Source organism: Sinocyclocheilus rhinocerous, unplaced genomic scaffold, assembly GCF_001515625.1.
Source record: "Sinocyclocheilus rhinocerous isolate Xijiao unplaced genomic scaffold, SAMN03320098_v1.1 scaffold2082, whole genome shotgun sequence".
NCBI classification, from domain to species: Eukaryota; Metazoa; Chordata; class Actinopteri; order Cypriniformes; family Cyprinidae; genus Sinocyclocheilus; species Sinocyclocheilus rhinocerous.
This window is the reverse complement of record NW_015665001.1, coordinates 412,679-435,578: the sequence shown is the minus strand read 5'-3', so window position 1 is coordinate 435,578 and position 22,900 is coordinate 412,679. Positions and strand designations below refer to the sequence as shown.

Sequence of the window (22,900 nt, the reverse complement as noted above, 5' to 3'; positions counted from 1 at the left end):
AAAAAAAAAAAAAAAAAAAAAAAAAAAAAAAAAGAGAGCTCGAACAACACTGGACGACATTTACTTTCATTGTATGGAAAAAAATAAAAAATAAAACCACAAACAATTTTTCTTTTTTTTACTTGAACAAACTTAATAAATAAATAAATGTTTTATAAAAAATAAAATATTATAAAAATATTCTATTTATATATAAAATATACATTGCAACAAGTTGCTGCATTTCTCATTTTTATTTCGTTTAACTTGCTGTACTAAAATGACTAATATTAAAACAAAATAAAAATGAATAAAAACTATGTAGATATGCGCGCACGCACACACACACACACACACACACACACACATAGCATATATATATATAATATATTATTCATTAATTGATTTTCTGCCTGAGAACATCTCCATAGAGAGGTTTTGTCAGATTTGGTTCACTTTTGGAGACTTTAGGTTCTGCACATATAGACTCTCACTGAATGTACAGCCATCCTTACAGTTTTCAGCCCTGTAAACATAAAAAGTGGAAGCTAGAATATTTTTAATATCAAAGGTGAAACACATCTGTTTAATTTTGTTTAGGTGGGTGCTATTCCTCCATGCCCCCTGATTGAAGAAAAAACATTAATATGCAAATATCAAAGTACATGTACAGCTGGAAGGGAAAAGGACTCTCTTGATAGAATGTAGCCATGTCTTTTTTTTTTGACAGAGGGAAGAAATTAATCAAATAGAGAAAAATGAACTTTGTGATTGCACGGGTGTACCACCCAAAGGCATGGCAAGCAAATGAAAAATCAACATTGTACCCACTGATAAGGCAAATTAATAAGAAAGTGTGCTATGTCTACCTTCAATGCTGCTGCTTGCGTGAACAAGTTATCTCGGAGCAGACGTAACCTTAGGCTTTGGATCTGTTCCTGTGTTGAATAAAAACTATGTAGATATGCGCGCACGCACACACACACACACACACACACACACACATAGCATATATATATATATATTATATATATTGAATTTAAATTAAAAAGGAAACAAAGTATGCTAATAAAAACTGATTTAAAATATTAATAAAACTACATTAGTAGCTTCATTATACAAACATAACAATGAAATCTAGATATTAAAAATGCAATGCAAAAATGAGTTGGCTAAGGGGAATCATTTTAGTTAATAATGACTAGAAAGATCGATAAATATATATATACACATTTAAATTTGTTGGTAATTTGTGTATGTTGTAAGACTGAGGAAGGTTGAAAGACTGAAACATTGCTAATTAGTATATGTTGGAATAGTGTGCCAAGTTGATATATTTCTTAGTTTATAATGTACTTCCATCCTACAAACCAATGAATAATTCAGATGTGGAAGGCATTATATTCTTTTTATTAACTAATAATGAATAAACATATTGGTCTGTTTGTGATACAAATGTATTGAATGACTTAAAATATAGCGCATAAGTTATATGGACTGTTTTTATGGAGCTTTTTTTGTTTTTGGAGCTCAACAGCCCCTGGTCAGTAAATGTTTTCATTGTATAGGAAAGAACAGCATGAACGTCGGAAATCTAAGTTATACAGGTTTGAAAATGACAATGGGTAATAGGCGAGTAAATGATGACAGAATTCTGCATCTCTGTCAAACTGACACTTATACAAACTCTCTCACTTATATGAGCGCAGCACAGTCTCCACGGCAACGCCCGCTCCCATGACAACCATCCACATTCACACAGCGGGGCGAGAAATGACTGTGACATATGAGCTGACGCTTTGGGTGAGAGTCTGGAGCCACACGGGTCAAAGTTACAGGCCAGTCCTATTCCTGCAGCTCACACAGTAGAGCATGGCGTCAGCAACACCAAGGCCATGGGTTCGATTCCCAGGGAAAGCATGAATTGCACAAAAAATGTATAGCTTGAATGCAATGTAAGTCACTTAGACAAAAGCATAATGCCAAAGGCATAAATGTAATAAATGTTCAGAAAACTCAGTCGAATGTTCATCTTCAGTCGAATAGACATTTATAAACAGATGTCAATTAATTTTTACTTTTTATTTGCAATTAATTTAACACTTTTTCAAAATGTATCCCACGTTTATCGCAAAAGCACAAAAAGCACCATACTGTAATATTAATAAAAATTACAATAGCATCTCAATGATACTAAAATAACACTGGAATCTAAAAATGCATTGCAAAAACAAGTTTTGAAAGCAATGGGGGAAGGGAATAATTTCAGCTAATAATGACTAGAATTATATAAATCCATATATTAAAAAATATGAATTTAAATTTGTTGATAATTTGCGTACATTCTAAACCTGAGGAAGGTCAATTGGCCAAAACATTGCTAAATAATGCTAAATACTTTATAAATACATATATAAATAAATACACCATACTGTTAAAATAAAAACAAAAAACAAATCTGTGGAGTTTATGGTAAAAAACTGGCATCTGAGGTTGCCAGAACTTAAAAAAAAAAAAAACATATATTAAAAAATATGAATTTAAATTTGTTGATAATTTGCGTACATTCTAAACCTGAGGAAGGTCAATTGGCCAAAACATTGCTAAATAATGCTAAATACTTTATAAATACATATATAAATAAATACACCATACTGTTAAAATAAAAAAAAATAAAAAATCTGTGGAGTTTATGGTAAAAAACTGGCATCTGAGGTTGCCAGAACTTAAAAAAAAAAAAATATATGATGGCAAGATTTTACGGATTGAACTTAAAATACAGTTAACGTTAATATATATACCAGCCTACTGCAGGACTAAAATTAGTTTTGTACTTTTATAGTACACTGACAACCATCATAAAACACTGTTGGTAATGAAAAAACAACATGTTTTCATCACAACAAGTTTTTCCACCAGCTGAGGTCAATACTAATATATAAGGTGGCATTCACACAAACACTATCATGGTCATGCTAAAATAATGCAATAAACATTCATTTAGCAACATAAGATGCAATATAAAACCCTAATGTTTATAAGTGACAAGAAACTAAGAAGAAACAGCTATTTCAATGAAAAAACGGTTAATTTTGGTATATGTATACTTTATGTAAACTTGTACTGTAAATTAAAAAATGACTAAAAATTATAAAATCTTTTTCACTTACAAAAACTGTAAATTTAAAACATCCCATTAGATTTATTAGAGTTTTTCACCATATATAGTAAGGGAATTTGCTGTTAAACAGTGAACAGGTTTTTTACTCTGACGTTTTTTATCGTTTAAAATTATGATCATTTAATAAAAGTCCATAAATATTGACTTCAATTCTGGTCTGTGAATCACACAAAATATTGTATGGCTTCACAAACACTATCATGGTCATGCTAAAATAATGCAATAAACATTCATTTAGCAACATAAGATGCAATATAAAACCCTAATGTTTATAAGTGACAAGAAACTAAGAAGAAACAGCTATTTCAATGAAAAAACGGTTAATTTTGGTATATGTATACTTTATGTAAACTTGTACTGTAAATTAAAAAATGACTAAAAATTATAAAATCTTTTTCACTTACAAAAACTGTAAATTTAAAACATCCCATTAGATTTATTAGAGTTTTTCACCATATATAGTAAGGGAATTTGCTGTTAAACAGTGAACAGGTTTTTTACTCTGGCGTTTTTTAGCGTTTAAAATTATGATCATTTAATAAAAGTCATCCATAAATATTTACTTCAATTCTGGTCTGTGAATCACACAAAATATTGTATGGCTTAAAAATGACTTCTAAATACTTTTTTAGCAGTTTGATGGTGCCGTTTCACATTTGTTTTTACAGTTTGCAAAGGAGCAGTTTAGACCTTTAGAGCATTGCAACTATATTTGTTCGATATTTTGCTTTAAATGTAGCGTTTTTACTGAAATAAAACTGCTGAAGAAATGCCAGAAGACAGTTTGTGCTGTGCAAGATGAAACTCCAATAGACTGCCCTCTGAAAATGATCTACAAATATATAAAAAAAAATTGTATATATTCCTTGCAAATTAAAAACAAAAAACTTTCTTCCTCAGTAATTTTGTCTTGTTTTCCAATACAAATATCTAAACTTAAATTAAAAAACACATTTATTGGAAATGCAAAATGACTTCAAGATATCAAGCACTGTTTTCTGAAAATTTGATCAAAATTAAGTGTGTTTTTGTATAAACTAGAAAAAATAATCTACAAATGGGGTCAGAAATTGAAACTTGTTTTCCCTTTGAATTAAGTTTATTTTTCTGACCCCACTGGCATTTCTTTTAACACATAACTTGCTTAACTTTTCAGAAAACAAAACACATTTCGCTTCTCAAGTAAATGCATTTTGATTTAAGAATGTTTAGATATTTGTCCTGGAAAACAAGACAAAACTGCTGAATTCTTCAGTATCCAACATATGAACGGAAACCTGTGAAATCCACACACGGATGGGACTCTGACAGGGGTTTTGGGGTGAGGTGAGCGTGGAGGTCGGCAGCAGGGTGAGCGAGGTGGGGAGGCAGAGGAACGGCAGACAGGAAGCGAACAGTGCGAGGACAGGAAACAGGAAGTGAGGCGCTCTCACCTTGGGGGTGGGACAGGAAGCGGTGGAGAGGCGAGAGGTAGCCTGGGCACGTGGCGACTCGGACGGCGTGGTGCTCAGAGACGCCGTGTCACGGGGAAGAACCTGGACGCCCCGTGAGATGATGGAGTCGGGAATCTGAGACATAAAAGAAGGGTGTTTATTAAAATCATAAACTTCCAAACATCTGCTCTCTTATAATTTGTGCATTAAATAATGTAAAAAGTCTGCAAGTTTTGAAATCTTTTATTTCCACTGAGCTTGTGGTGAAACATGTTCTTGTCATGTTTCTAATCACACACTTCGCATACGTCCCAATCTGCGTTCTATTTAGTGTGTTCCAGGTTGTAGTACACTGAAAATAATATGCTAAAAAGTCCACGGATGGAACAGTATTTCTAGATTTTTCAAGTTTTTTGGCCTAATATGACTCACTAACTCTTGCTATGTGAAAAAGGAGAAGACTGTGGCAGTTCAATATCAACTTTTTCAGTATTCAGCAGAAAATTGTGAGGAATGTTAAGCCATAATTATATTAAAAATAACAATTAATTTTGAGGTAATGCATGTAGTAAGATGCTAAATGTATTTAATATGTTTTTATGTATTTAAATATACTAATTGCAACATCATTGCAAATCAGCAATTACAAATATATTTAAATACATAACATACAAGTCTGAATAAAAATGACATTAAATTTTAGTTTACACTTGGCAGTACACATTAATCATATTCCAAAACAATAGAAGTAGTTATGAAATTACATATAAGATGTACTTAAGTCCCACATAAGTGGGTAAAAAAAGCTCAACTAAATGAATTTAATATAAATTTACATTATAATACATTTTTATTTAATTGCAAATACCATGCAGTTAAGCGTCTGAAACATTACATTCAGATCGTATTTGAAGACTGTGTAAAGGCAATTCAGAGAATTGTTTCTAAACACAAATTATAAATGATGAATGAGGTCGACACAAACACCACAAGCACACAAATGATGTGAAGATGCTGTCATGATATTCACTCACACCAGTGGATGCTGCAGCACACATGAAGATGACACACAATATCATGACGAGAATGAAGACAAATGGAACACCTGCAAACGTCCAACACAGTCATGTGAGAACTAGGGTGAAGGTTTGATTTTGACATTAAAGAGGACATAACAGCAGACAACACCCCCTCCCCATCCACCTACACAGACATTTCTACATTTATGATAGACTTTTGACCACAGTTTCACGGCATCTAAAGTCTTTATTTACAGCTATGGTAACTAACATACTCAATTCATAAAGAGAGCTTTTTTATGTTAGCATATTCATCAGACAATAATTACACAATTTTGATTAAACCAACAACATTACAGCAGCAGTTTTAAAGATGTTTTGATTGTTTGAGTACTCAAAAGAGAATTTAGCAAAGAATAACTTAATTAATTTGTGTTCCCTGCTAGCTGAATTTCACATACATAAACAAAAATCTGGCTCTAAACCTCTATTTTCTTTATTCAGAGTTGATCTAGACCAGTATTTGGAAACTATCCAAAGCTCTGTTCATCCTAAAGCAATCAAAACTGTATCTCTATATTTATCCTATGCATCCTCTTAAGGTGTAAATTTATTACTTTTTTTTGTTAACCTGTCAACACATCCCTTCCGAAAATTAACCATGGATTTACTAAAAAAAAAAATAATAATAAAAAAAACACACCATTGTATCCACTAATTAACCATGGTTTTACTACACTAACCATAGTTTAACCATGGTATTTGTAGTAAAACTGTAAAGATTTACGATATGCAGTAGTACCAAATACGAGCTCCGAAGTTCCCATTTGAATCAAAAGATTCATGAACCCGCTCCGAAGTTCTGATCTAAATCAAATGATTCGCGATCCGTGCCCCGAAGTCCAAATCTAAATCAAATGATTCGCGATCCACGCTCCGAAGTCCTGATTTGAATTAAAAGATTCATGAACCCGCACCGAAGTTTTGATCTAAATCAAATGATTCGCGATCTGTGCCCCGAAGTCCCAATCTAAATCAAATGATTCGTGATCCACGCTCCGAAGTCCTGATCTGAATCAACAGATTCACTAACCCGCTCTGAAATCCCGATCTAAATCAAATGAATCGCGATATGCGCTCCGAAGTCTAGATCTGAATAATGATTTACAAACACACTCCGAAGTTCCGATCTAAGTCAAATGATTTGCGATATGCTTTTCGAAGTTCCGATCTGAATTAAAAGATTCATGAACCCGCTCCGAAGTTTTGATCTAAATCAAATGATTCGCGATCTGTGCCCCGAAGTCCCAATCTAAATCAAACGATTCGTGATCCATGCTCCGAAGTCCTGATCTGAATCAAATGATTCGCTAACCTGCTCTGAAATCCCGATCTAAATCAAATGAATTGCGATACGCGCTTCGAAGTCAAGATCTGAATAATGATTTACAAACCTACTCTGAAGTTCCGATCTAAGTCAAATGATTCGCGCTCCACGCTCCGAAGTCCCAATCTGAATTAAAAGATTCACAAACCCGCTCCAAAGTTCTGATCTAAGACAAATGAGTTGCGCTCCACGCTCTGAACTAAATAATGATTTGTGAACCATCAATTCAGATTGGAACTTCGGAGTGCGTATCACAAATCTTTCAATTCGTGAAATGATTAACGAACCCGCTACAATGAATGTAAAGATTCACAAACCCGCTCTGAAGTTCCGATCTAAATCAAATGATTCGCAATCCAATTGGAGCGCTTCGAAACAGTTAATCATTTTGCGACGCAATGCTTGAACTGATTTCGAAGTTTCGAAAAGCTCAGTTTCAAGGACGTACTTTTCTAGCGTATTTACTTTAACTTCTCAGGTAATATCAATCAATGGTATGACCTATTTCAGATGCGGCCAAAATTACAAGAACAGTAGTTACATATACATATATTTAACTGTTTTATCAAAACTATTGCTAGGGATAATTTAGTAGTCGCTAGATATTGGCAGGGACATGTCACTAGCACCCCTACTAAATTCTATGCCCTTGTGTGAGAAACACTTTTGTATAGCATAACTGATTTATATATAGCTACAGGTTTACCTTGGCAGCGATGGAGGCGGCGGTGATGTGCGAGGAGGAGCTGTCCTCTGTGGAGGCCACACCGCTGTCCTTCTTCTCCTCCTCCTCGTCCTCACACTGCACACCCTTGTCCTCGGTCTGCCGGTGCGGGCTGCTGGCGGGCAGCGGGGACGGAGGAGGTGGAGGCGAGGGCAGGTCCTCCAGCTCGTTTGGCACCTCCTTCATTTTGACCACAGCTTCTCGGAGCAGGTCGATGGCGTGTGGGAGAGCGGGCAGGATGAACTGGAAGCATTCCTACAGGACACACATGCAAAGAAGAATAAATCCAAGAGTTTGAGACATGAATTTTGAAAAATTACTCACCCCTTAATGTTACTTTTTGTTTAAGTAAAATCATTAAATGCCATCCTTCCGCTAGGAAAAATAGTCCCTGTTACAGTAACAGTTTCAGTCAACAGTAATGTACAGTTGTAACACCCTCATCTGATGGAGCTCAAATACAAAAATAGCCTAAGAACTGTTCTCATCAGCTCATTATTTTTTAACACAATATATGATGTTTCCGCATCATATGATATTTGTTTATCTCTCAGCATGAGAAAACATTCGTTTTCTTTGACAGCGGGAAGGGCGGGCTCTCAAAATCAAAGGTGAATGACGCAACATACCGCCAGCAAGGGTCACTCATACTTCATTACATAAATAATAAACTACTTTATGCCCAATTACAAAATAGATGGAAGAGTTTTTGATAGTAGTATATGGATTGTTTATGTTTCTAAGGGTGTTGCGCAGTGATACACCGATCATCAGGGGTGTATTTCCCAAAAGCAACTATGGTTGCAAATTCCGTCATTACCAATAGAGTTCAATGGAAATAACGACCATAGTTATTTGTAGTTCAGATTTAGGTTTTCACAAAAACAAAAAGTTTTATAAAATGATAAACTGCACATTTCAGCCTTTAACATATTTTTAAGAGAAGGGATGAGTCAAAAGTATCAATTATTACATCAATTTAAACAAAACCCTGTACAATAACAAATAAACAATAAAAAGGCAGCTTCACAATTTTTTTATTCAAATGTTGCTCTATATACAATCCTACTGAAAATCCTACTGAAAACAAAACAATACTGTTTTTGGACATTTACCATGAAATAACTTTATAGTTAGCTAAAACTAAAACCATAAAAAACTTTTGTTATTTGAAGTAAAATACATTTTAACTGAAATAAAATGAAGTATTAAAATTTTTTTAAACTGCATTCAGCTAGTTGCCAAGGCAACCTTTCTCATTTTCATTTAGTTTAACTTGATGTACTAAAATAACTAAACTATAAACTATATAAATGTATCAAAAAATAATAAAAAAAAACTAATAAAAAATACTAATGTCAAAAACACACAACAAAATTACTAAAACTTCAAATAAAATATAATAAAAATAAAATATAATTCAAAATATTAATAAAAACTAAAATAGTATCTCATTAATACTAAAATAACACTGGGATAAACCAGGTGATTTACTGAAATTGATGGTAAAGTGCAAATTTTATTCAAAAGCTATATAATGTACATGGTGTTTCTCATAAATTGGCCAAGCAATCAAAAAATTATGACCCTTCAGTAAACTATTCTGGACTGATCCAAAAAGAGCTCTATAATTATTCATGTTTATCTCTATTTCCAGCACCCATTAATGTATATTTTATTGAGACCACAAGCAAGTCCACAAACAGAATTAAACTTGCACATTATGTGTAAAACACTCCCATTTATCATTTATTATATATGAATTGGATTACTAGAAATACTACATTAAAAGTTTTGGCTAATGGATTACATACTGGCAGACCAGTACAGAGACATAACACTAACCACAGACTTAATAAAAGAGAAAAAAAATTCTTACCTGTGAACCTTTTTTACTGCCCGGCAAATTTATGATGAGAGTTTTCCCTCGGATACCACACACGGGTCTGTACACACACAAATCAAGACAATTCAAAAGAGACTAATTTAAACATTGATAAAAATCAGAAATGTTCATTGAGCAGCAAATCAGCATCTTAGAATGCTTTCTGAAGGATCATGTGACACTGAAGACAGGAGTGATGATGCTGAAAATTCAGATTTACATCACAGCAATAAATTACATTTTACAAGATATTACAGTGGAAATCAGCTATTTTAATTTGTAATAATATTTCACAATATTTAAAGTTTTTAGTGTATTTTTGTATATTTTATTGTATTTGAGTATAGGAGAGTTCTTTCAAAAACAATGAAAAAATTAAACAGTACTTTAACAGTACTTTTAGCTTTTAACAGTAGTGTATACATATTGATTATAATTATTATTATATGCAGGCAAACAGGAAACAATTGTAAATTGTAATTCTGAATATAATAGCATTCCATAATGGCTTGTTTCTGCCACGTGATAAAAAAACATCAAAAAGGTAATTGCAACTTTTTATCTCACAATTTGGACTTTTTTTTCATGCAATTCTGAAAAAAAGTCAGATCTGTCATTTAAAAAATTGCAATTACCTTTTTGATTTTTTATTCCATGGCAGAAGCAGGCTTCCATCAAATTCTGATATTTACATTATTATATTCTTAAAAATGTTCCTATAAGTCTATATCTAGCTGTTATATTTCTCTACTGGAAGCTTATGTACGTCGAGCCAATGAAAGTCTGATTTCAATGAAGTCAGTGTCTTTGATTGAGAGGCTGATCTGGGATCAGTTTTCTCTGAATATACTAGTGAGTATAATTATGAATGAAAGTCAAATATCTTCTACACTGAGATGAGCATGTTGAGGACATGTTGAAGTGAGACCTGGAGAGCATTCCCAGAGGAGTGACATTCAGAGAGCCCACCAGCATGGCCAGAGACATCCCTGGAGCTTCCCGCTCGATCACCTCTTTAGTGGCCTGGACATACAGACAGAATGAGAGAGAGAAAGAAATTATGTCTCTTTAATGTCTCAGATTTGTCTAGACCTGCTGAGATTAAATGAAGGTGTCTCAAACTGTGTTCAAATGTGCCAAGATACCAAAGTTTGCAATCAAAAGTCAGAGATCTCGATATGAGCATTTTTCATGAATGATCTGAGCTGCTATCCACTTTCATTTTAGAGCACTATACACTTATTGTATGTCAACAGCGGTCTTATTTGTGTCTTATTTATATATTTAGTGAAATGAAATATTACTAAGAACTCCCTTGTGTCTTCTGAGCTATTGAAGAGCAACCTCTGAGCGATACCATGTTCCTCTGGGAGAGAAGCTTGACAGGAATGTCACAGATCAACAGAGGCTGGTCACATTAAAACCCTGGATTATCCTACTGTATCACTCACTGCACAAAATAATCATCTGTGTGCGTGAGTGACACTTCAAACATCATTAGAGAAGAACGAGGGAAAACATCAAAAGAGGAGTATTGATGAGACTCATGGGATGAGCAAGAGAGAGTGTGTGAAAGACAGAGAGTCCCAGAGTCTCCTTTTGCAGAGAAATACAGTAGAGTCCAAAATCTGAGACCACTAGAGCTTCTATTTTGCATGATTCTCATATTATAAATGATGGCAGAACTGGAGAAGACAATAACTAATAATTTAAGATGTTTCAAAGCGCATCTTGAACTAAATATGAACTGAATTGGCCACAACACACATGAAGCTCCATCCATTCATCTGCTCATCCATCTATCCATCCATCCATCTGTCTGTCTGTCCGTCCGTCCGTCCGTCCGTCAATCCATCCATCATCCATCCATCTATTTCTATCTATCAGTCTGTCCATCCATCCATCCATCCATCCGTCAGTTCATTCATCCATCTGCCCATCTGTCTGAGTATCTATCAGTCCATCCATCCATTCATCTGTCCATCAGTCCATCTGTCCTTACATCCATCTGTTCGTCCTTCCCTCTGTCAATCCATCCATTCATCTATCTATCTATCTATCCAGCCATCCGTCAGTTCATTCATCCATCTGCCCATCTGTCCGTGTATCTATCAGTCCATCCATCCATTCATCTGTCCATCAGTCCTTCCGTCCTTCCATCTGTCCATCAGTCCATCTGTCCTTCCATCCATCCATCCTTCCCTCTGTCAATCCATCCATCCATCCATCTATCTGTCTGTCCGTCAATCCGTCAATCCATCCATCCGTCTGTCAATCCATCCATCTATCTATCTATCCATCCATCCATCCATCCATCCATCCGTCCGTCCGTCCGTCCGTCCGTCCGTCCGTCAGTTCATTCATCCATCTGCCCATCTGTCCGTGTATCTATCAGTCCACCCATCCATTCATCTGTCCATCAGTCCATCCGTCCTTCCATCTGTCCATCAGTCCATCTGTCCTTCCATCCATCCATCCGTTCGTCCTTCCCTCTGTCAATCCATCCATCCATCCATCTGTCTGTCCGTCAATCCGTCAATCCATCCATCCATCCATCTGTCTGTCCGTCAATCCGTCAATCCATCCATCCATCTGTCAATCTATCTATCTATCTATCCTTTCATCCACCTGTCCATCCATCCGTCCGTCAGTTCATTCATCCATCTGCCCATCTGTCCGTGTATCTATCAGTCCATCCATCCATTCATCTGTCCATCAGTCCATCTGTCCTTCCATCCGTCCATCCCTCTGTCAATCCATTCATCTATCTATCCATCATCCATCCATCCATCCATCCATCCATCTATCTATCTATCTATCTATCTATCTATCTCACTGGTGTGACATCAGAGCTCATCTCAGGACGTTTGGATGAGAATATGACACATCAATAAAGCCGAGATGAGGCGAGATCAGGCATCTGAGAGCTGTTGAAGGCTGAGATCTGATCTGGACCGGTGTGAGTGCTGGAAGTGCTCTAGTGATGGCAGATGATTCAGTTTGGCTTATGGTCAGAGTTTTTGGAGTGTTTTATTGAGGTCTGTAAGAGAATATTTTAGGCAGGAACACACATCTCACTCTCCACACACACATATGTGGTGCAGGACCGACCTCAGGCGTGACATCCCGAGGAGCGAAGCCGGTGCCACCGGTGGTCAAAATCAGGTTCAACTCTTTCTCATCACACCAGTCGATCAGAGTCTCCTGAACCAAACAAAAAGAAATAAATGTCAGCAAACACTCACATGTCTCTTATGCTCATCAAAGGTTTATTTAATCAAAAATACAGTAAAACTGTAAAAATTGTGAAATATTATTACCATTTAAAAATCTTTTGTTACATTATAAATGTCTTTACTATCACTTTTGATCAATTTAGTGCGTCCTCACTGAAAAAAAGTATTAATTTCTTTTAAAAAAATCTTACTGACACCAATCTTTTAAACAGTGGTGTGTTTTTCTAGGCTGCTATATATCATTATTATATCAATTGTTGATAAAAACCATTTTATTTTCCTGTTACCGTACCTTGATCTCATCAATTTCATCAGGGACAATTTTGTAAGCGGAGATGGTTCCTCCAAGCCTGAAAAACAAGATCACGTCAGTATTAGAAGAAAATCTTTAGGACCATAAAGACAATGTGTTTGTAGAAATCAAGCTTTTATTTCTATTGCATGGTGCCATCCTGTGGCCAAATCAAGAATTAGGACAAACAGAGAGAGACGGTGGGGGTGTGTGTTTGTGTGTGTGTGTGAGAGAGAGAGAGAGAGGAGGAGAAAAGCACTTGAGGCAGGAGGTGTAGAGCAGCAGACAGGTCTTATGTAAGGTCTCTTTTTCCTTCTCGCTCTTTTTTACCCCCGTTTTGCGTGTGTGTTATTTTTAGGAAAAATATACTATAGCATCATGTTTCCTTGTGACAGCAGACTCTCTCTCTCTCTCTCTCTCTCTCACACACACACACACACACACACACGCACAAGACTCCTGTAAAATGACCTACACACAATTTCATCACAGATACCATATTGAAGTTTATATAAATATATAAAAAGGATTAATTAAATGTACTATTTCAAGCTTTGCAAAGGTAAATATACTAATAGATTTGATTCAGCAAAATCTAAATGAATTCGATGGAAAATGCAACCATTGCAACTCCATTTTAATTAGCACTTTATAAACTATATGTAATGGTAAATGCAAATATATATATATATGCTAATTAATTTTTATTATTTATTTATCATTAAAGACATATATTTTTTTAAATGTAAAAAAAGATTTGTCTTTAATGATAAAAAAATAAAATAAAATACAAAATACAAAAGTCCAGATTGGTAAAATGAAAACTGATTATTAAATGTAAATTATAATTTGAATAATACAAAATATAATTTGAAGTAATTATAATTCTATATTAGTTTAGCTTTTTCTTCAGCTGCCCCATTACATGAAAATTAATATAAAATTATTTTATACTACTTTATATATTTTACTTTGATTATCTCTGTTCTCCTTATATAATAAACATGAATTAATAATAGAATATATAGAGAATACAAAAACACATATTTTATATAGATGGATCTATATTATACATTGAAATTTTTCTTTCATTGCAGTAATTTTGTTTCCATTTAAATACATGGTTTATTCTATTAGAGATACTCTTCAATAACAGAGCAACAGTAACACCTGTCAGGTAAAACACGGTAACCCTTGAGTGTTATTGGGTTCACTCTTTGCATAAATAACATTATACTGATAGCAAATAACTTCTTTTCCTTGGAAACGGATCTTTTCTTCCGTTTCCAAGGAAACCACTTCAGACTACAGCCTCTGGTGGCAGCGACTGTCTCTCTCTCTCTCAGAGAGCTTTCGTGATGCTAGACAGTTCGTTTTGTGACTCTGACACAGGTAGACACATGGTTTGGGCCCAGAGTGAGTGTCTCTGTCCTGAACGCGTGGAAAACTCATAGAGTTTAATTAACAACAGAACATGCTTGAGGATAATTCTGCTTAATGTGTTTAACAGGAGCCAGTGCTGTGAAATACCTGTGCTTTCATTTCAGCTTCTCTCTCTCTAAATGTTCAGAACAATTTAACCTAAAATAATATTTAGTCATCATCTGTTCACTCGCTTATTTTTGATTTTCAAGCTCCAAAAAGAACAAAAACACATCTTGATCTGTGGTGAAAGAAGACGAAGCATAAACCCAGCTAACAGGGAACGTTCTGACAAGGTTCTCTCAATATTATAAACAAATGTTCTTGCAGAAACATTAATAGAATGTTCGTTTAGAGTTTGGTTTTTGATAGCGTTCTCTTTATACATCGTTCATGGAACGTTTTCTCTGAATTCCATTTTTAAAAAATTTTGCTACTTCTTTCAAAACGTTCAGAGAACATTCAAAAGAAACGTTCCCATTATTTTTTTTGCAAAATTATAAAATGGAATGACATTTTAATGTTTGATTAACCAAAAAAAAAAAAAAAAAAAAAAAAAAAAAATATATATATATATACTGTATATATATATATTTAAGATTTTAAAAACTGGATGTTTTGAACATTCAGCGAAATAATGCTTTCATAACTTTAGGACAGTTTTGTTCTCCTTTTCTGTCATACAAGCCAGTTTTATGTGAATACACTGTAAAAAAACAAACATTTTTTTGAAGTTGTCAATAAAGATTATTGGAGTCTGTTTTACAAGAAAATAATATTTCAGTCATATTCCATGTGTAATTCAATGTGTTTCTTTGTAAATTAGCAAACAGTGAAAACTGTTTTGAAGTAAATCCTACACCAACTTTAGTATACAGACATCAGTGAGTGATTTAGGAGTGTGAACTCATAATCATTGCGCAAAAGAATCCAAGGTCTAGATGCAATTCAAATGATATTACATTTTGGCCCTGTGGAAAAAATGCTTACGAGTTAAATTGCTTTGTGAGTCTCCAACTGGAGATTATTAAGTGTCAGAGTGAGAAAATCATTAGTCCTGGGGTGTGCTGGTCTAAAAATGAAATATTATGGTTGTAAAATCATTTCCAGAGGTTCTAGAGGCTATAGAGACGAGCAAACAGAAAGTGAGGTGGAAACTAAACTACAGAGCAAGAGAAAGAGCACGACTACTGCACACTATACACGGCAAACTATCAAGTATTATTACAAAAATAGTATGTAAAACAGCAGTACATAAAAAATTAAACAGTGTACAAGAAAAATGGTTCAAAGCTGATTCTTCAATGGCATCACTGTGAAAACCCCCTTTTGTAACCTTTATTTTTAAGAGTGTATATTTTCTCACGTTGTTTTGTATCTTTAGTCCAAATTATGAAACAATTGTCCTAACTTTTGGCAGTATCAACAAAAGATGAGTCAAGATAGAGATGCCAAAAATTAGAATTGATTACTATTATATACGATTCATGCAATATATACACTACCGATCAAATGTTTGGGGTCAGTAAGATGGCTTTTGAAAGAAATCAATACTTTTATTCAGCAAAGATGCATTAAATTTATTAAAAGTGACAGTAAAGACATTTATAATTACAAAAGATTTCTATTTTAAATAAATCAGTTCTTTTGAACTTCCTATTCATCAAAGATTCCTGAAAAAATCAGTTTTTATCACGGTTTCCACAAAAATATGAAGCAGCACAACTGTTTTCAACACTGATAATAATCAGAAATGTTTCTTGAGCAGCAAATCAGCATATTAGAATGATTTCTGAAGGATCATGTGACATTGAAGACTGGAGTAATGATGCTGAAAATACAGCTTTGTATCACAGGAATAAATTACGCTTTAAAAATATTAATATATAAAACAGTTCTTTTAAATCACAATAATATTTCATAATATTACTGTTTTTGCTGTACTTTTAATCAAGTAAATGCAGGCTTAGTGAGCAGAAGAGACTTTCCAACTAACATCAAACTTTTCAACAGTAGTGTAATTATACGGCAGAAATAGTAAGAGTAGTAAGGACTTAAAAAAAAATTTCTTTGTTGTATACTGTATTTGGCAAATGTAGGTCATCTACATACTATATACTAAATAGCACTTAGAAATAGTACTATGACTATTCCATAATGTTTTTTTTCCCCAATACATCATTTATACAGAATACGGCTTTATTTTCCAATACGACTTTACTTACAGAATGACTAAAGTTTGAGTGTAAAAAATAAAATAAAATAAAATAAAATAAAATAATATAAATTTCCATAACTTTTTGATAAAAAAAAAAAAAAAGTTTAAATTGCCCGGGAATCCTGCTATTGTGAACATAGGCATGCTTTCCAGCAACATTTATATATTAATAAGTCCACTTATAGAAATGTCTAGAAAACAGAGCTGCCTATAATGAAAAAAAAACAAAAGCTGTAAAACATTCAGGACTGACATCCTCCCTTGGATTCCAGTGATATTTCTGGCACGGTTTAAGAGTTGCATTTTTCTCTTCGATGTGCCAGAATCTCCGGCCGAGTCTTTCTCTGTCTAATGGAAGAGTTATAAGTGTTTAATTGAACCCTGCTGTCATATGGACCCTGCCACACTTAAAACCATCATTCCTGGCCTCGCCGCGTTCCTCGGGGTATGAATAAAGAAAGACAGAGAGCGAGCGCCAGAGGAGGAGAACGCATCCCGCTGCACACATCTGTGACCCAGCTTTACGGGCCTACTTCAATTCTGGATGGGCTCCCAAACCAAGGCCATCTGCTGCTGTGACTTAATTAATAATAGAGTGACTTTGTGCTGAATGACGGCTTCGGGCGCATTTTAAAACACTGCTGGAGGTGCTACCTGAAAACACTCACAAAACATCTGAAGTATGGATGGGCCGTTATATGATTAGTGCAAACCATGTTTGAGCAATTCAACATTTCATTACACTATTCAACATTTCATTCAACTAAAATATTACTAGTTATTTAAAGAAATGTGCCTAATTACATAATAAGTGCAAACCATGTTTGAGCAAAAATTTAGCAACATTTCATTAATAAACTAAATATCGCTAAGCTTGAGAGCTTAATAAAAATGTGCATAATTATAAGTGCAAACTATATCTAAGCAATTTAGCACTTCATTAATAAACAAAAATATTACTAATTTGAAAATGTAATAAAATGCTTAATGATACAATAAATATAAACCATGTTTGTGCAATGTATCATTTCATTATTCTGAAATGGAGCTCCTCAGGGTTGTGTTCTCTCTCCACTGCTCTTCTCCCAGTTTCTTCCCTCAGGCCATGCATCTCATGAACACTTAACAATAACTGTGGAACACACACTATTTATACACTCATACACTTATTTATCTAACACTCATACTCAGTCTACACCTCAAATTTGCACATAATATACAGTACCTGTACATGCAAAACTGTCTATTGTAATATACCTGCACATACAATTGTCAATTTATATATTTTTATTCCTTATTTACTTGTTCTATTTTTTATTTTTTATTTTTTATTATCTGTGTTTTTTGTTCTGTCACTGTCATTCTGTTACACTGTGGAAGCTTCTGTCATGAAAACAAATTCCTCGTATGTGTAAACATACCTGGCAATAAAGCTCATTCTGATTCCGATTCTGATTCTGATAAAAAAACAAACAAAAAAACGACTGTTTTGAGAATTGAATAAAAAATTGCTTAATTTTACAATAAGTGCAAACCAAGTTTGAAATTTTTTTTTTTATTAATAAACAAAAAGATTTCTATGATGAGAATTTAATTTGAAAAATCTTAATTATATAAGTGCAATACATATTTAATTTTTAAAAATATTTTATTAAACAAAAATATTTCTATTTTGAGAATGTAATAAAAAATGCTTAATTTTTACAATAATTGTAAACCATGTTTGAAAAAATTTGTTATTTTATTAATAAACAAAAATATTTCCATGTTGAGAATTTAATTGAATAAATCTTAATTATATAAGGGCAAACCATGCTTAAGAAATTACATTCTTCATTAATAAACAAAAATTTTAATAAAAATGTGCTTAATTATACAATAAATGCAAACTATGTTTGAGCAATTTAACACATGGTTAATAAATAAAAAAATAAAATTTTGAGAATTTAATTGAAAAATGTGCTGAAGTGCAAACCATGCTTTAACAATTCAACATTTCTTTAATAGACAAAAATATTACTATTTTTTTAAGTTAATTAAAAAAAGAGCTTAATTGTAATGAACGCAAAATATCCTAATGGTCTTAAACATTTTCATTATGCAAATCTCTCATTTTTTCTTCCCTTCAGACTTTGGGGTAAAAAATGAGATTCACCCAAATAGGATGGGATTTAATTTTCCCAGCATGCCCAAGGTCAGCTGTACTCTCTCTGTCTGGCTTTCTAACAAGGGTCAGCGCAAGACGAGCCGCGTATCACTGATCTGATTTATTCACTGCCTATTTTTAGCGGCACCAATTAGCACGACTGACAGCAGATGTTACAACTGCAGTTGCGTGAGTACAACAAGCCCGTCCCCGTCTGATAGCTGTCTGTCCCGCAGCGTTCACACTTAACACACATCTCCTTAATCTGTGTCTGTCATCTCGCTCTCCCCAAAACCACCTGGCAGCTCATCCAAACACTTCCTCCTGCATTCATTACGGTGTTTTCAGCAGGCTGGCGGTCTTAAAGTGACAGTTCACCCAAAAAATTAATTTCCTGTCATCACTTATTTTCCATCATGTCATTCCAAATCCGTATGACTTTCTTTTTTACACAGTCAGAATGATGTTTTAAGGTAGCTACAAAAATAGCTATTAAAATTAGCAAAAACACCATAAAAACGTCTCGGTTACGTACATAACTCTCGTTCCCTGATGGAGGACGTTATGTCGTGACTCGACATTATGGGGTCTTACTTGGGAGCCCGAATCCTCTCTGATTAAGAGAAAACACCAATGAAATTTGGCTAGTGGATTTTGCATGCTGAGCCACTCCCCGTGCTCGGGTATAAATAGGCGACAGGTGCATCCACTCATCAGGTTTTATGCTGAGGAGCCGAGAACTTGTCCCTGGCAACCAGCGATGGTTCGAGGTTGTGGCATGGGGACATAACGTCTCCGGGTTACGTACGTAACTGAGACGTTCCCTATCTGTCAGTCACTAGGAGTTATGTCGTGACTCGACATTATGGGGTCCATGGAAAGTGCAACTACTTGAACCCCATCACAACCCTATGGCATTACAAATGTTGACAAGCAGCCGTGTGTCAGACAAATGCTACGCAAAGGTCATAACCTTCCCACTGCCCCAGCACAAATTCGCTGACCTTGGTACCCGCAGGGACCAAAGGTGAGTATATCGCTGCTGGAGATATCCAAGCCGCTGTTCCTTTCATCACAGAAATTTCTTAACAGAAGGGATTTCAACCTTCAATGAAAGATTTCTTCAAGTCTTTCCTATTTGTTGTTACAGCTTGGCAGTAACGATGGGGAAGCGAGCCTTTCAGAGAAGGGCGCTATGGAGGCCACATCCTACCTGTAGGGAGGTATCATGTGGAGACACTGATATGGACTCACCCAGGCCTGAGGCAGTACTACATATGGAATGGACTCTGAGGCAGGTCCTACCTGAGAGTAGGCATGGAACGACTGCCAGCAGAGCCTGACAGAATGGTCTGTCAAAGGGAAGACACGGGTTCATTGAGAGGGAAACCTTACCATGGAAGAATACACATAAGGGATCGCCCGAAGGGAATCAAGCCATATGGACACCTAGCCCAGCACAGGGGCTAACCAGAGACCCGGGCAAGCTAACAACAATGCTGGGCCTGGCATCAGACTGCTCCGCCCAGTCTGACTGCCGGGGGTGCTGGAGGATACTCCACCAGGGTTCGCCATCTGGGGAACTGTACTGAGGAGGAAACAGGCGCTCGCATCCCCGGGTGAGGGGGAATGGCGCAGCAAGCGTGACATATGATGTGCCAATGCAGTTAAGGCCCTGTCCAGAACCCGAGGCTGCCTGCCCGTTGCATGTAGCGCACCAGCCTGCACTGGAGGTATCTGTCGTGACAACGACATGTTGAGACACTTGTTCTAACGGCACTCTGGCCCCTAGAAAGACAAGGTCCATCCAGGGGCTGAATGAGTGGCAACACGTCGGTGTGATGGTCACGCGAACTGTACTGCGGCGCCACGCCCCTCTCGGGACTCGGGAGTGTAACCAGTGCTGAAGTGGTCTCATATGCAGCAATCTGAGCGGCGTGACTGCAGCTGCGGATGCCATATGCCCCAGGAGCCTCTGAAAGTGTTTTAGTGGTAACACCGTCCTGCCTCTGAAGGAACTCAGGCAGTTCAGCACAGACTGGGCATGCTCGTTGGTGAGACGTGCCGCCATACTCACCGAGCCTAACTCCATACTGAGAAAAGAGATTCTCTGTCTGGGGGAGAGCTTGCCCTTTTCCCAGTTGACCCGAAGCCCCTACTGGCTGAGGTGCCGGAGCACCAGGTCCCTGTGATCACACAACTATTCTCACGAGTGGGCCATGCTCGAGATAGTTGTGGTTCCTGATGCCCACTTCCCGTAACAGGGCAAGGGTGCCCTCCGTGACTTTCGCAAAGACATGGGGGGGACAGGGAAAGCCCGAAGGGGAGGACCCAGACAGCGATGCCCGACCCTTGAACGCAAACCGTAGGAACGGCCTGTGTCGAGGAAGAATTGAGACATGAAAGTCAACGTCCTTCAGGTTGACCGCTGCAAACCAGTCCTGGGGCTGAATGCATCTGATGATGTGCTTCTGCGTGAACATCTTGAACGGAAGCTTGTGAAGGGCCCGATTCAAGACACGCAGATCCAGGACTAGCCGAAGGTCACAGTCTTTGTTGGGCACGATGAAGTAAGGGCTGTAAACCCCAACACCATCTTGACTGGAGGGACAGGCTCGATTGCATCCTTCGCCAATAGGACAGCAATCTCCTTGCACAGGACAGGGGCGTCTCGGACTGCCACCAAAGTCTCGAGGACGCCGCTTAACCTGGGGGGTTCGCCTGGTGAACTGAACCACTTAGCCGAGTCAGATTGTCCGAATGAGCCAGCGGGACGGGTTGGGCAGCGCGAGCCATGCTCCCAAACTCCGTGTGAGTGGCACCAAAGGGACAATCAACATACCCACAGTGGTGCAGCGGTGGGAAGTCGTGTCAGATGGCCCAGAAAGCACTGCGTTCTGGCCCGTCCCGGCAGGACTCCTCGTGTCCCCAGAGGGACCGGCCGGAGATGCATGGGAAGGCATTGCTTCCCCTAACTGCAATGTCTTGATCGCTGGTGATAGGGGGCGTCGTGGGCGAGAGTGAGTGAATAACCCAGTCTGGGAGATGGGAGCGTCCAGAAAGCGCACTGGATGCCCAGACACTGAAGACAACGATCGTGGCTGTCGACAGAGGATAGGAAACGACCGCAACCAAGAGGACATGGACGGAACGACATCTTTAAAAAGACACGAGCTGTCCGCTATCAGAAACTGCTCTTTTAGATGAAGCACCCAGGGGAATCTCTAAATTAACAGGGATGCCACTGATTGTGCTGTAACGCCACCCAGAACAGCCTCTTCTTCCAGCAGCAGAGAGAATTCGCCTGGTGAATCTCGAACTGTGTTCATTCACTCGTCTCCGAAGCAAAAATCTGATGAGTGGATGCACCTGTCGCCTATTTATACCCGTATGCATGGGGAGTGGCTCAGGTATGCAAAATCCACTAGCCAAATATCATTGGCGTTTTCTCTTAATCAGAGAGGATTTAGGCTCCCAAGTAAGACCCCATAATGTCGAGTCACGACATAACTCGTAGTGACCGACAGATAGGGAAGTTATTATATAGGTAATCCTTATGGCTTGTGCACTATTCCAAACAGCGAGGACTTAAAATTCCCTGTTCCTCGCACAAAAGCATCAGACAGTATGACTTCAGAAGACATTAAATATGGTGCTGAAATCATATGAACTACTTTTTTTTACATAGAAGTCACACAGGTTTAAATCGACATGAATCCTCATTTTTGGGTATATTTCTTTAATTTAATTTTCTTTAATTCCGGTTTCCCTTCTACCTTTCATTGCAAAAACACTTGAACGAGTTGTGTTCAACCAAGTCTCAGCCTTTCTCACACAGAACAACCTCCTGGACAGCAACCAATCTGGCTTCAGAAGTGGACATTCGACCGAGACTGCCTTGCTTTCAGTTGTTGAAGCCCTAAGACTGGCAAGAGCGGCTTCCAAATCTTCTATACTTATCTTGCTGGATCTGTCCGC

The 22,900-nt window shown here is 36.7% G+C and overlaps 1 protein-coding gene across 2 annotated transcripts in view; it reads right to left on the bottom strand.

Moving 5' to 3' along the window:
* Window positions 1–22,900, bottom strand: part of LOC107730782 (gephyrin-like) — a 91,911-nt gene that overhangs the window by 40,705 nt on the left and 28,306 nt on the right. For both annotated transcript variants that reach the window (XM_016541717.1, XM_016541716.1), the window contains exons 3-8: window positions 13,137–13,194; window positions 12,720–12,812; window positions 10,537–10,631; window positions 9,603–9,669; window positions 7,706–7,978; window positions 4,594–4,728 (exon numbers count right to left, since the gene is read on the bottom strand). In XM_016541717.1, the coding sequence (XP_016397203.1) occupies window positions 4,594–4,728; window positions 7,706–7,978; window positions 9,603–9,669; window positions 10,537–10,631; window positions 12,720–12,812; window positions 13,137–13,194 (721 nt within the window). The remainder of the gene's footprint in view (window positions 1–4,593; window positions 4,729–7,705; window positions 7,979–9,602; window positions 9,670–10,536; window positions 10,632–12,719; window positions 12,813–13,136; window positions 13,195–22,900) is intronic.